This window comes from Pseudonaja textilis, chromosome 5 (genome assembly GCF_049901715.1).
Source record: "Pseudonaja textilis isolate UNSWEBS1 chromosome 5, rPseTex1.2, whole genome shotgun sequence".
NCBI classification, from domain to species: Eukaryota; Metazoa; Chordata; class Lepidosauria; order Squamata; family Elapidae; genus Pseudonaja; species Pseudonaja textilis.
In genome coordinates this window covers 46,247,926-46,262,133 of record NC_141994.1, presented here as the reverse complement: position 1 = coordinate 46,262,133, position 14,208 = coordinate 46,247,926, and the positions used below count along the sequence as shown (strand labels likewise).

General features: G+C 40.5%; 1 protein-coding gene and 1 long non-coding RNA gene across 3 annotated transcripts in view; both read left to right on the top strand.

Annotated features, from left to right (window-relative positions):
* L3MBTL2 (L3MBTL histone methyl-lysine binding protein 2) overlaps positions 1 to 12,664 on the top strand; it is a 47,433-nt gene extending 34,769 nt beyond the window's left edge. Inside the window, exons 13-17 of one of the 2 annotated variants that reach the window (XM_026696894.2) lie at positions 2,210 to 2,292; positions 2,938 to 3,172; positions 7,076 to 7,141; positions 10,099 to 10,290; positions 11,267 to 12,664. In XM_026696894.2, coding sequence (XP_026552679.1) covers positions 2,210 to 2,292; positions 2,938 to 3,172; positions 7,076 to 7,141; positions 10,099 to 10,290; positions 11,267 to 11,646 — 956 coding nt within the window. In that variant the 3' untranslated portion in view covers positions 11,647 to 12,664. Of the gene's footprint in view, positions 1 to 2,185; positions 2,293 to 2,937; positions 3,173 to 7,075; positions 7,142 to 10,098; positions 10,291 to 11,266 lie in introns of both variants that reach the window. The other variant, XM_087934753.1, reaches the window with a different exon arrangement.
* Positions 12,665 to 13,281: 617 nt separating this feature from the next.
* On the top strand, positions 13,282 to 14,200 carry LOC148125631 (uncharacterized). Its single transcript, XR_015743872.1, has 2 exons — positions 13,282 to 13,391; positions 14,015 to 14,200. It is a non-coding gene; the product is annotated as an uncharacterized LOC148125631 (long non-coding RNA).
* The last annotated feature ends 8 nt before the right edge of the window (positions 14,201 to 14,208 follow it).

Below are 14,208 nucleotides of genomic sequence, written 5' to 3'. Positions count from 1 at the left end.
ATATAAATACTTATGTTCATAGTAATATTTCTCTTTGCTCTTTTAAATTATTATTTATTATTTAAAATTATAATATTTTAAATGGAAAATTTCACATATTAGAATATTTTATGAAATTATTTATAAATAAAATAATTTATTTCTTTAAACTTTATTAAATTTATTGACTATCCATCTTAGCACAAGGTAACTCTGGGAACTTTCCAATATTAAAAAGAGAAAATAATACAAAATTTATACACAATAAAAAGTTAAATACTGAACCCTACCTAAAGGATGGGGAATGAGGGAGTAGAATGAGTGGGCAGGGGGTAGGTGCGATCCATTATTAATCTGTCCACATCCCCCTATTGGATCCCTAAGCCAGGGGTCTGCAACCTTAAACACTCAAAGAACCATTTGGACACGTTTCCCACAGAAAAGAAAACACTGGGAGCCAATAATTTAACAACTAGTGTAACTGGGTGGGCGTGGCCATCTCAACATCACTCCCTCCCATCCAGTCACCTCCTGCTCTGGAATATGGAGTGAGTCTCCATCCCCCACCATCACCTTTACCTTGACAGGCCAGGCGAGGATGAGAAGGGAAAGGGAGGGACCAGCCAGTGGTGGGATCAGCCAACAGGGGAGTCGCAGCAGAGGGCTGAAAGAGCCGCATGTGGCTCCAGAGCTGCAGGTTGCAGACCCCTGCCCTAAGCCAACTGGCACAGCCAGATCTTTAAGCTCTTGCGGAAAGTCAGGAGGATTAGAACCAATCTCATCCCAAGGAGCAAGATATTCCAAAGGGCAGGCACAATGGCATAGAAGGCTCTCCTCCTAGACACCATCCACCAGAATACCCAGTCCAATGGGACCCACAGCATGCCTCCTCTGCTGGCACAGGTGGGGTGGGGCAAACCCATTGGGATGACACATCCCAGCAAATAGCTTCAACCCATGCTACAAAGGGCTTTAAAAGTGATTACCAACATCTTGAATTGCACCCAGAAACAAACCAGCAGTCAGTGTAGCTTGCGGACAAGGATATTAAATGGGCCACTCTTGGGACCCCCAAAATTGCCCATACTACCACATTCTGCACCAGCTGCAGCTTCCGAATGCTGTTCAAGGGTAACCCCATGTAGTGAGCATTGCAAACATGAGATGAATAACTGAGTGCAGGGATTCCTGATCCAGGTGATGCCGCAACTGGTGCACAATCTGAAGTTGTATAGTTACAAGTCCTAGGTGTGACTGCACCTGCTCTTTTAACAGGATTTGTGAGTCCAGAAGAACCCTCAAGTTGTGGACTGATCCATCTGGGCAGTTCCACCCCATCTAGAGCTAAAAATATCAAAGTTCTCGATCTTAGGGTTCCATATAATAAATTCCACAATTATTATTGCTAATATGTGTTATGACTCCCCTTCGAAATTCAAACGAACAAAACAGAAAGCAGCCGTTTCACAATTAAATCAAATGGAAAGAAGTCTTACAAGATAACGGCTGGCAGAAACCACAGCATAAATCTTTACTCTGTCGGGCAAACCAGTCCTGGCAATAAATCTCCAGCCTCAGAGCTTCTTGCTGTAACGTCTTCACTCAAATAGTTATTTTGTTCCTGGCAAAATGTACCAGCCCAGCTGTGTCCTTTTATACTCATTGAGGCAACATGCTAATTTACTGACTTGCTCTTCTCATTCGCTCCAGCTGATTTTGCCTTTTCAACCGTCTTCTATTTTTTACATTTAACCACAAATTTTCCAAGTTCTCATCTCCACTAGAAGACTCTCTCAAAACTTCCCTGTCAGCCATTCCCGGCTGTTGATCAGATAAGGAATCAGAGGAGGTCAAAGGTCCTGACAATTCTAATACATCAGGTCTGTCGTCCTTTGTCACGTCCATCTCCTCATCCTGGTTATCAGTCCAATCAGTAAGCCAGGCCGGCTCATATTTGTCTGCGATGACCTCTTCACTTGAACTCATATCAATCACAGGAGCTGAATCCAAGCCCGGAGCCACAACAAATATGTATTTTACAAAAACAGTTTACTCTATATTCCAACAGATTGTGTGTTGGATATTCCAACAGATTGTGTATGAGGATGAAGCATTAATCTTGAAGGTTGCCACTATGTCTTCTTATAATGTCCATCTTATTTTGTTTTTGGTGGTATTAGTTGTTCCATCTTCTTTCTCATGTCAGAAAACTCCCAATTTCATGTTTTAGGATATGATGCTAAAATCTTCAGTTGGGCAAGCTATCTAGACAAGACTAAGTCAAAATCAGCACCTGCACGTCTTTTCAATGTGGTGAGTACCGTGTTCAGAGGAAAGGTGATAAAAACAAATCAGTCTCTATCCTGATAAATAGCAGATAATATTTAATAGAAAAATTTGTGTAACATCCCATCCCCTCATCCCACTTCTTTCTTTTTTTCATGCTGGATTCCATTTTAATTCACAGTACTAGTCCTTGTGAAGAAAAGTGAAATCAATAGTAATCAATTAAATACAAAATATAATTCATATTCTGTCACGAATGAGCGTCTATAGCAGGGCTGTCAAACTCGTGGCCCGTGGGCCAGATGTGTCATGTGCTGGCCATGCCCATGCCCAGTTTAGTGAAGGGGGAAAATGTCACGATATATCACATGACAATGCCGTGATGACGCAAGTGACACCCCTGCTCTATAGGATCTAGATAGATACAACTACTTCATGATCAAAATGTTTTCTGTTTAAACTTGAGCTCTGGAATTAGTGCGTGCCTATATTTGCATTTTAATTCTTCCTTTGATTCATTGACTATTTTGTGCCTAAACCATTTTATACTTTCCAAATCTCTTGAAAAATTCTCACAATAAAATTTAATATAGAAACATTTTCACAAGGATTCAGATTGCCAGATTTAAATAAAGTATAACATGTATTATGTATTTGCTTTTTTCTTTTTAGGATTGCCCAAATCATGGGTTCAAAGTGGGTGCTAAAATAGAAGCAGTAGACCTGATGGAGCCAAGACTTATCTGTGTGGCAACAGTAAAAAGGATAGTCCATCGTCTCCTCAGAATTCACTTTGATGGCTGGGACAGTGAATATGACCAGTGGGTAGACTGTGAATCGCCAGATATTTATCCTGTGGGTTGGTGTGAATTGATAGGTTACCAGCTGCAGCCACCAGTGACTACAGGTGAGAAAAATAAATAGTTGCACTACTGGACAGGAGAGAAAAGCTTCAGCCCAACCCAAACCATATTCTTACTCTTTGTAAAAACTTTGATCCATAGTGAGGGCCAAAGAGGTAGTTTAAGAGGAGCTGATGTTGGCAATCATTTTAATAGGAGCTTCCCTTGGGGTGGGGTGGATCCTTAACATTTTAATCCATAAACTCTGCTGCACCATCCCTATTTCGCCATGTATGCCAGGGCTTTGGATCCAATGTCATTTCCCAAACATAATAAAAATGGCAGTGTGTTCTCTCCCCAGTGGAGCTACATTTAGTAGGGCCAGGAGGCTGTCCAGACAACCTGCTAAGGGGAGGGTGCCTGTTTCACCTTCAGTCATTTGTGTCCGTTCAACTAGGTAGACCAGACCAAGAAATCAACTCCAAGGAGGCGAAAACTACTTTTACTGTGATGGACAATATTAATAGAATATTGGAATTCTGGGCTCTACAATACTATTTTTTTTCTTTAATTTTTGTATGTCATTAGTTACCGCTGTGCATTCAAGTAGGATGGTGTCATGTCCTACAAGTAGAGTGGTAGAGTCTCATGGTTTTGGGGCTTCTGGGTAACAGTTCAAAGCGGTGCTGTCCTGTAAAATCAGCAGGGATTTATCCTGTTGAATCTTATATCTCTTTGATTCCTTACAAGTTGGTACCTGGACATCAATTTTCATCAGTTATTAACTTTCCAGTCTAAAATAAGTTAGATGCAAGTATCTGATAAAGAATTTGGCATTCTCCACATTCCAGAAAGTGGAATAATTTTGTGCATAATTTTTAAATTTAAGCAGTGTTTGTAGAAAAATACAATGGACTCTGGTTGTACTACAAGAGAGGTTGAGAGCAATATGTGCTTTTGCATCCTGATGCTCAAATGGTAATTTAATGGAAACTGCTGACTTTTTCCTTAGACTGTTTACTATTCTCTATAAATACTTCAGAAGAAATCTTATTACATCCACAGAATACTGCCCAGTGGTCCTGTTTAGGGTCACCTGGACTCTCCTCAGGAAGGGAAGTCCAGAGGCCCATCTACAGGGCAGTGTGGAGGAATTTCCCATGCATTTGGAGGACAAAATTGGTCAGATCTGTTCCCAGTTGGATAGCAAGCATAGCGCAAGTTCTGTAGAAATGCCAGAGGAGTGGACTTACCCAGTTATCTGGGAATGGCTTGATTTTGTTGGACCTGAGAAAGTAGATAGGCTCCCTACAAAATGTAAATGCCACCACCTGTGCATTAGATTCAGGCCCCTCTTGGCTAGTTAAGGCTGCCTGTGGGTGTGTGGGTGAGATGTGGATGGGTCCAAGCGGGGGTGGGATTCAAATTTTTTAACAACTGGTTCTGTGGGCGTGGCTGTTGGTGGACATGGCTTGGTGGTCATGTTATTGGCTGGGCGTGGCCAACTCAATATCACTCACATCGAGGGGCGCATCTCCTCGCCTAGCCTCTCATGACTGTGGGGATGCTGCAACAGTCGTAAGTGTGAAAAATGGTCATAAGTCACTTTTTTCAGTGCCACTGTAACTTTGAATGGTCACTCCACACAAGCAAAATACCAGCAAAGGAGGGGAAAAAAAACTCCAGAGACGTTTCTGTAAGCAACACCAAAATGTTTCCTTCCTGCCTTCCTTACAGGATTAGGCCAGTAATTTCTTCTAACAACCGGTTCTCCAAACTGCTTAGAATGTTAACAACCGGTTCTAGTGAACAGGTGCGAACTGGTAGAATCCCACCCCTGGGTCGAAGCAATGGTGAATTCATCCTTGTTCGGGTGTATGTGTTTGTTTCAGGTTCCTTTTAAAGAAGTACTAATATGCCCCTACTCAAGACGCCATCATTGAACTCTATCGTTTTGGATAACTTTCCTCAGTCTCCCATCTCCCCTTTTAGGGAAGGTGGCTCAGAAAACATGGCATTGCAACTCCAGAGAATCATAGAATAAATTAATAGATTAATTGGACCCTTTTCAATCAGGTTTCATTGTGGATCATACAGGGCCATAACAGCATTCAGTTCCACTCATGAATGATCTCTGGCAGGAGTGGGGTGGAGGCGGTGCATTCATCCTTGTTCTTCTTGACCTCTTGGCAGCTTTTGATACCATTGACCATGTTTTGGGATAACATAGAGAATTGGGGTGGGTGGTACATTTTTGTGCTGGTTTACCTCCTTCCACCAAAGCCAGTCCCAGTCAGTGTTAATAGAGAGAGGAAGAACTGTCCACTCATGGCCTCTGCTCTGTGGAGTGCTACAGAGTTCAGTGCTGTCTTTGCTCTTTTTTAACATCTGCATGAAACCGCTTGGTGAGATCATCCATTGCCACAGGATGAGGTATCACTATTATACCGATGATATCCAGTTATACATCTCCATCCTGGGTGCAACAGTAGACTTCAGCTGAATCCTAGTGTGACAGAGTAGCTGTGGGAGGGCCCCTCTGTATCCAGGAGTTTATAATCTTTGATCTTGAATGGGGTTATACTACCCCAGACAGACCAGGTGAGTAACCTGGGGGCTCTTCTTGACTCATGGCTCATTCAAAGAGCAAGAGGCACCTATGGCACAGAGGGCCTTTGCTGAATTTCATGTTATGCAACACTTGCACCCTTTCCTGGATGGGGAGACTCTCTATTCAGTCACTCATGACCTGGTCATCTCCTGTCTGGACTATAGCAATGCACTCTACAGAGAGTTACCGTTGAAAAATATCTAGAAGCTTCAACTGGTGCAGAATACAGCCACATGAAAAATTTTAGCTATTCAAAGAAGAAAAACACCTTTGCTCCGCAAACTATTGGGTGCCAATTTGTTTCTGGGTCCAATTCAAGTGAGTGGTTGTGACCTATAAAGCCCTACATGATGTGTACATGACATGGAGCCAGGCTACCTATGGAATTGTTTTCATTCCATTACATCAGCCCATTCTACCCAGTCAGAGAGGAAAGATATGTTATAGATCCTGTCAGTTAAAGAATTCCAACTGGCAGAATATCACCCTGAGGAATATGCTACCTCTGGAGGTAAGGCAGGCCCCCACTCTCCCAGCCTTCCAAAAAGGACTTAAAACATGGCTCTACAGCCTTGCATGGGGGACCCAGAGGAATATGCAGCCATGGGGCTGGTTGCACCATGAGAGCCAGAGGTGGTATTCAGCAGGTTCTGACCACTTCTGGAGAACCCGTAGAGGAACTTTTGTGTAGTTTGGAGAACCAGCAAATACCACCTTTGACTGGCCCCGCCCCATCTATTCTCTGCCTCCCAAGTCACAGCTGATTGGCTGGGTCTTCTTTTGTTGCCCTGCATAGGAGAATGGAGCTGGAAAGCAGGTTAATGGGGTGGGGAGGGAATGGGATTTTGCAGTAGCCTTCCCCCTGGAGTGGGAGGGAATGGAGTTTTTACAGTATCCTTCCTCTGCCATGCCCACCAAGCCACACCCACCAAACCACACCTGCCAAGCCAAGCCAAGCCATGCTCACAGAACCAGTAGTAAAAAAAAATTGAATCCCACCACTGCCCTCCTTTTGCCTTTTAAACTAATTTTTAACAGAGAGGAAGGAGGGGGAAGAGAGAGGGAGGGGGAGACGGAGAGAGAGAGATATTAAAATCAAATTTAGTATACCAGATTTCAGAATGAAAATACACAAGGGAAGCAACTCTGGGCTATGGCACAAAATAATACAGAAGCCTGTTCCTATTCTTCTCCCACAAGCTATTAAGTTCTTACACAACAAGTTCCAAACCCATTAAGTTGGGGCCTGATCCTAGTGATACAAGTGGTAGCTATGTCTTTATATTTAGTTGCTGCTTCTTGCATCTTGCATCCTGTGCAACATATCATTCTGGATTTCTTCTTCTCTTGATAATAGAACCTGAATCGCCTGCATTTGCCAAGGAGGTTTCAAAAAAAAAGAGAAAACCATATGGAAAGAAAAGTAAGAAGCACGTTCACCAAGTATCTCTGTTTCATCTTAATAACAAGGCAAAATTGGTTAATTTGTTCTGCTGAATAGAGCAGGGACTGAAAGGAAAAACAAGAATCTACCTCAAGATAAATAAGATGGAATGTTTCCCTGGGTCAGTTTCTCTCTGTGTGATATTCATTGCAACATCAGTCAGTCAGGAGGTATTTAGCAGGATCTGGGATGCAATGCCTTGCAATTATGGTGAAGCCTTGTAAACTAAAGAGGAAAAGGGGCATGCATTAAAGTCCAGTGTCTATTAAAAGGCAAGAAGGGTTTTCAAGCCCAGAAATAATCAAACGTGAGAAGAAAAGGAATTTGAACTGCTATGGAGCAATAGGCAGTGCAAGCTACATAAGTACTATGCTGAAATTGATGGCAAATTCAACAACTGCAAGCAATTCAAGTCAAAGCACTTAAAAAACTAAAGCTAAAAGGCCACATGGGGATTAAGGAACAAAATCTGGGGGGTACCAGTACCAGAAAGTTCCCCTAGTTATATGGACTCACCCAGTCCAGGACTCAGAGGAATTGGTGGTAGACATGAGCAGTGAACTGGGCACCAGGCAGTTGTGCCATCTAGTGCCTAGTCTGCTGTTTGAATCCACACTATGGATCCAGATTTGTCTATCAAATCTAAAGTAAGATAAACCAAAGTCTATTAGATCAAAGGTTTATTTTATCCAGGCTAATAACCTAACTAAGCCAAAACATGCCTTTTTTCTGCCATGTCCTCATGATGTTGCCTTTATCTCATCCCCAGTCTATACCTGTTATAGTTAAAAGCTACCAGTCCCTATATTTAACTTACCCAGTAAATCACAAGTATGGACATTCCCACTTGTTGCTATTATTTCTGTCGCAGGTTAAGGATTGTAAATGGAGGGGTTGAAGGATTGATGAATATCACTTGAACTCAGCCATGAGGCACAGTCTTTATATGTTTTTGCAAACCTTCTTAATGATTTTCTGAATCAAATTCCAAATTGGAAGGACTATGTGTGTAAAGGGGTTTTACATTTTCCCCATTCGTAGGGAGGCAGTGAGAGATGTACATGTTTTGCAGGCAAAGACTTCATGTTGAAACTTTGATATATCCAACTGATAGGAAATTTTCTGTAAGAAATTCTGGAAAAGAACTCAGGGTACCTGAACCATACCTGTTCTCATGCAGATATTGCTAAACCACAATTCCTAACTTACCATGAACAATGGAGAGAGATGCTGAAAAAAATTAAGTACCATCCAAAATGCTATGCATTGGTCCCACTACTGATTCTGAACTTAATGTCAGACTTAGTGTGAAGCATTTTCTTATGCTATTCATCAGGATTCTTTTTGTAATTAGACTGAGAAATGTTTAAGTCACAAATTGCCTGTCATATAATAATTTATCCCTTCCGCTACAGTTGTTATACCAGCTTTGCTATTTGATAGACAATATCAAATTATATATTAATTGAGGTCTGCTAAAACTTTGTTGCTAAATTGATACTATGTATAGCTTGGTTAGGTGGGAAATATGCATTCAAGATTGAAAGCATTTTTGTTCTGCAAGAGCATGCTAATTGCTTAACAACCACATATCAATGAGCATAAAATTATCAAGCTTTTCTCTGCAGTCTGATAACATTCACAGAATGCTTTACTATGACTCTTTCATGCTTAATTTTCTGATGGTCTTTGCTTGCACCTTGTGGCATGTGTATCCTATGTCATGGCTAACTAGTTAATTTGTCTCTATCCCTCCCCATCAGCATACAAAGTGTCGGCCGGGAATGATATCTAGAAGAAAGAACCTTATTTCTTATAGCTGTAGCTGCCACAGATTAAGTCCGGATCCTTATAGGTGTAAATGATAATTACTGTTTTACTATTATAATGTGCACTAGTTTTACATGCTTAAAGCCTCAGGTTGCTCCCACTGAAGAAGCGTTTTAACTAAGCTACCCAGAGTCACCTTGTTGTAGGGGAAATGGATGCATAGAAATTTATGAACAAACAAACAAGTTGGAAGGACCTTGTACCCAAATGTTAAGAGACATCTCCAAGGCAGTTGATAATATTGATGCTTCTGTTGAGTTACCCAGGCAGGTATATTAAATATACAGTATGTGTCAGTTTCTAGTAATTATAATTTTAAAATGACCTTTAATAAGATTTGTATCAATGAGATCAGTTTGGATGTATGATTGCCTTAATACACCTGCTTCATTGGTCTCATAGCTGAGTTTAGATTATTAATCCTTATTGAGGTAATCAGCCAGGATCTCATATGTATCATTTCAGCTGCATTTTTGGGATCACTTCACATTGTTTGCTTAATATTTTTCCCCAAAATTGTACATTAGTTAGCCATGAAAAACATCCATGTTTTATGTGCAGATGTTTTACAGAAAAAAATTGATGAAAAAAAAAGAAAAAAAGAAGTATATATTCAGAAGTATATATTTTTTCTTTGATACTATCTTTATAAAACTTTATTAAGATAGACTTGGTATGACTTTATGATTTGTTATAAAATAAATTAAGTAAATTATAGTTATCTTGTCAAAGTATGAATTAATAAAATTATAGTCAAATGATTGTTTAATAATGATATCAGGCTATATAATTATTGATTGATAATATGAGCTATTACGTAATATAACTACAATGGAGACCATGAAATGGATGCACACAAAAAAGTGGTAAACCAACCAATACACTGTCTGTAAATTCATGAAGGAGGATGATGTTTTTATGTTTTATATTTTATGTGTTTTTATTTGTTGTTAAAATCAATAAAACTTTTTCTCAAAAGAAAAAAAATGGATATAAGTATCTTCACCCTGTATATAATTGTACAGCCCGGATACAAGTGAGCTGCTATGAGGCCTTTGGCAGAGTTGTGAGGTAGATATATGACTGTTTTTATTCCATTTGCTAAGGAAAAAAGATGACTGCTAAAGCCCGCTCCATCAAGGAGGCAGCTAAGAAAGTGATCACTCCGAAAACAAAGGAAGAAAAAAAAGTTACCAAAAAGCTGCCTACTTCAAAATCAAAGGAGGGAACACCAACTGTTTCAAAAATGGAGGCAAGACAAGCTAAATCCAAGATTTCTTCAAAAGTACTGCCTGAAAGTAAGGAAAAGGATATAGTGCTTCATTTCTCCAATTTGTAAACATGAGCAGGAAGAGCGTAGTCTTAAGAAATTTGCTAACATGCACATTTTAACCTGCTTAACTGCATTTTGGGAAGATTTTCATGGACAGGTTTGCAATGTAACTTGTAAGAGCTACCATAATATAGATAGTTCTCAATTTATGATCGATCACTTGGTAACTTCAAAATTACTACAGGCCCTGAAAATGGGATTTACAACCTAGATTCAAAGTTATGATATCCACCCTGCCCATTGATCATGTGACTGCATTTTGGGTGATCAGCAACCAACCCACATTTATGGCCATTTGCAGGACCCTGTGGTCACATGACCATGATTTACAATACTTTTGCCAGAAATTGCTGTTTACTTCCAGTTTACTGCAAAAAAAATGCCCCATAGCAAAGAATGGGCTTCCTTAACAATTGCAATGTTAGCTTAATGACTACAGCATTCACTTAATAACTACCACAAAAGAGATCATAAAATGAAGAGCAGTCGATAGTGACTTCTTTTATGACTGTCAGTAATAACTCCAAAATGCCTTCACTTTAAAGATTTACCTTGATTTCCTTATATGTGGAAAATTTTGAAACCTGCACTGTTGCAAAAATACAATTGCAAAAAAAAAATAAAACTTTCAATGTAGACTTTGAAAATAGACAGTATTATTTTAAAAGCAGCAGTTTGCTAAAACTTTTTGAAGAAAATATTGAAATCTTGTGGGGAGTTACTCATGGCACGATCTATAATTTTGTTTCTCTGGATAAATTGATAAACAATAAAATGTGAATCTAGAAATATTTTTGTTTGGTTTTTAATTTTCCTTATCCATATGTGAACAGTGACTATTCTTTTTAGGAATATAGGTTATCACTAGCATTTTGCTCACGTGTAAGACCTTTTAGATTTTTATTCTGTAATTGAACAGTGGCCTTTTCTGTGTTTCCTAGCCTTTGTTGCTGTGCAAGTGAAAGAAGTGCTTGAAGACCCAAAGGTGAGGCTTGAAACTCCAGAACATTCAGTGCCAGTGAAGGATGAGGACATGGATCAAGAAGCTCCAGCACACTCTGTGATAATTGGCTGCCTAAAGGATGAAGGCATGGAACTAGAATCCCCAGAAATCTCTATAGCAGATGAGCAGGATGGCAGCATGGATGTTGAAGCTGCAACAAGCCTTGATACACATTGCTGCTTAAAGGATGGAGTTAAGGAACCAGTAACCCCAACAAACTCTATTGCAATTGCCTGCTTAAAAGAGGGGGACATGAAAACAGAAGCAACCGTGAGCCCAGTGCTCATTAGCTGTTTAAAAGATGAGGATGTGGACTAGAAGGTCAAGCAGCATAAATATCAATGATTCTGCACAGCACTCCTTCACGAATCAAGGAAGGTGAATTGCTGACCTCTTTGACTGTACTCTAGCTTTTTTTGTGATGTGATCGGCCTATGAAACAATTATTAGAACATATATTCTATCCATCATGCAAAAAGGCAGGTCTACAATGCTGCTCTGCATACTACTATGAATGAATTTCTGCATTATAAAACTCTGTGGAAAGGCAGTGACATGCATTTGAAATTTATCTGACCATGGTAATCATCACTATTTCAGTCAACCATGGACTGCCTTCGAAGCAAGTTATTGGGCTGGTACTCAAGAAAAGTTTTCTGCTGAAATAAATAACAGATGAGGAAAATGGGTAAGAAAGCTGAGGAGCTCAGTGCCTTACTATGATAGGGCATTTTTCCAGCAATGTATATTTAATACGAAAGGGGCCACATAGTTCACAATGTCTATCTCTGGGGAAAAGAACCACTAATCCCATTCAGGGGCAGGATTGTGTAGTGGAAAACTCTAAAAAGTATCAAGATTCAATAACTGATTTATTGTTTCAACAGTTGAAATAGCAGGATACAGCAATGGTCTCTTATGACCAGATTAGCCGTGGGCAAATTTACCTAGAACTCAAACAGAAGACAGTTTAAGCATGCACATCTATAAGCCCCAACCCAGTAGACCCACTTTACATCTGATAAGGACACTAGATAAGATGGGTATCATTCAAAAGGTGATGATACTACCAGTAACATTCATTGAAATGTGTTATCACAGCTTTGATATACAAGTGCCAAGAAATGAATTGTTCTAACAAGCCGGCCGTACATTTAATTGTGAAAGGAGAAAAAATAAGAAGTCAATCATTTTACATCCTTAAGCCTGAAATGTCAACAGCAGCATAAATTCTGAAAGTATTTGGGAACATGTACAAATAATTTATATAACTACAAAAAAATTTAAAATCCTACTGTATAATTGAATGAGTCATAAATACTCATCAACTCATAAATATTTGAGGCAGTGTTTTTTATTTCCTGAATGGAGGAGAGTTTCCCAAGACAAAATGGGGAGATCTTAACGACTGTCAACAGAAGAAGTTCTATGATGCCTCAAATTGTTTGGAAGAGTTTTTACAAGGCCATAATTTTAGTTTCACCACTCTGTGCTCTAGCCCAGTGGCCCCCAACCTTTTTTGTGCCACGGCCCGGTACCGGCATCACAAAATGATCTGCGGCCCGGTACCGGCATCAGCATGCATGACAAGGCAAGGCAAGCTGAGCGACCGGCCAGCCAGCCGTCCCCTGCTTCTCCCCGCCACCTTCAACTCCTCCTTTGTACCTTTGTCGATGGGCTTCACTTCGGGACGGCTTCAGGACGGTCGCTCGGCTCGCCTTGCCTTGGGTGCTGAAAGAATTCTCATGCCTTCATTTCGTTCGAAGCCCCCCCACTTCGATGAAACTAAGGCACGAGGATTCCTTCAGGACCCAAACGCCCCTTTCCAACCGGAAAAGCTCACCCGGAAGCACTTTCTCATCAAACAAGATGGTGGCGCCCAGCAAACCGGCGGCCCGGTAGGAAATGTTCCATGGACCGGTACCGGTCCGCGGCCCGGTGGTTGGGGACCCCTGCTCTAGCCCTTTGATAATATTGCTTGCCTTTTCCTGTATTATTTCAGCTTTGCAATATGATATTTGTAGTGTTGTGACCAGAGCAATAGGTAACATTCCAATTCGGTTGTAGCATAGTGTTATGACTCCCCTTCGAAATTCAAACGAACAAAACAGAAAGCAGCCATTTCACAATTAAATCAAACGGAAAGAAGTCTTACAAGATAACGGCTGGCAGAAACCACAGCATAAATCTTTACTCTGTCCGGCAAACCAGTCCTGGCAATAAATCCTCAACCTCAGAGCTCTTTGCTGTAACGTCCTCACTCAAATAGTCATTTTGTTCCTGGCGAAATGCACCAGCCCAGCTGTGTCCTTTTATACTCATTAAGGCAACGTGCTAATTTACTGACTTGCCCTTCTCATTTGCTCCAGCTGATTTTGCCTTTTCAACCGTCTTCTATTTTTTACATTTAACCACAAATTTTCCAAGTTCTCATCTCCACTAGAAGACTCTCTCAAAACTTCCCTGTCAGCCATTCCCGGCTGTTGATCAGATAAGGAACCAGAGGAGGTCAAAGGTCCTGACAATTCTAATACATCAGGTCTGTCGTCCTTTGTCACGTCCATCTCCTCATCCTGGTTATCAGTCCAATCAGTAAGCCAGGCTGGTTCATATTGTTCTGACATAACCTCTTCACTTGAACTCATATCAATCACAGGAGCTGAATCCAAGCCCGGAGCCACAACAGCATAGATTTACCCAAAGCATCATTCTTCTACACCGAAAAGAATCAGTTTCTGTGCTTGCTAGGAATTTTGGGAGTTGTAGTCTCAACATATCTAATTGGTACCCACTTGGAGAACAAGGCACAATTCAGAAACAGTATAAATACAGCACAAACTTCACAATTTTAATTGTTAAATCAGGTTTTTTTTTTAAAGC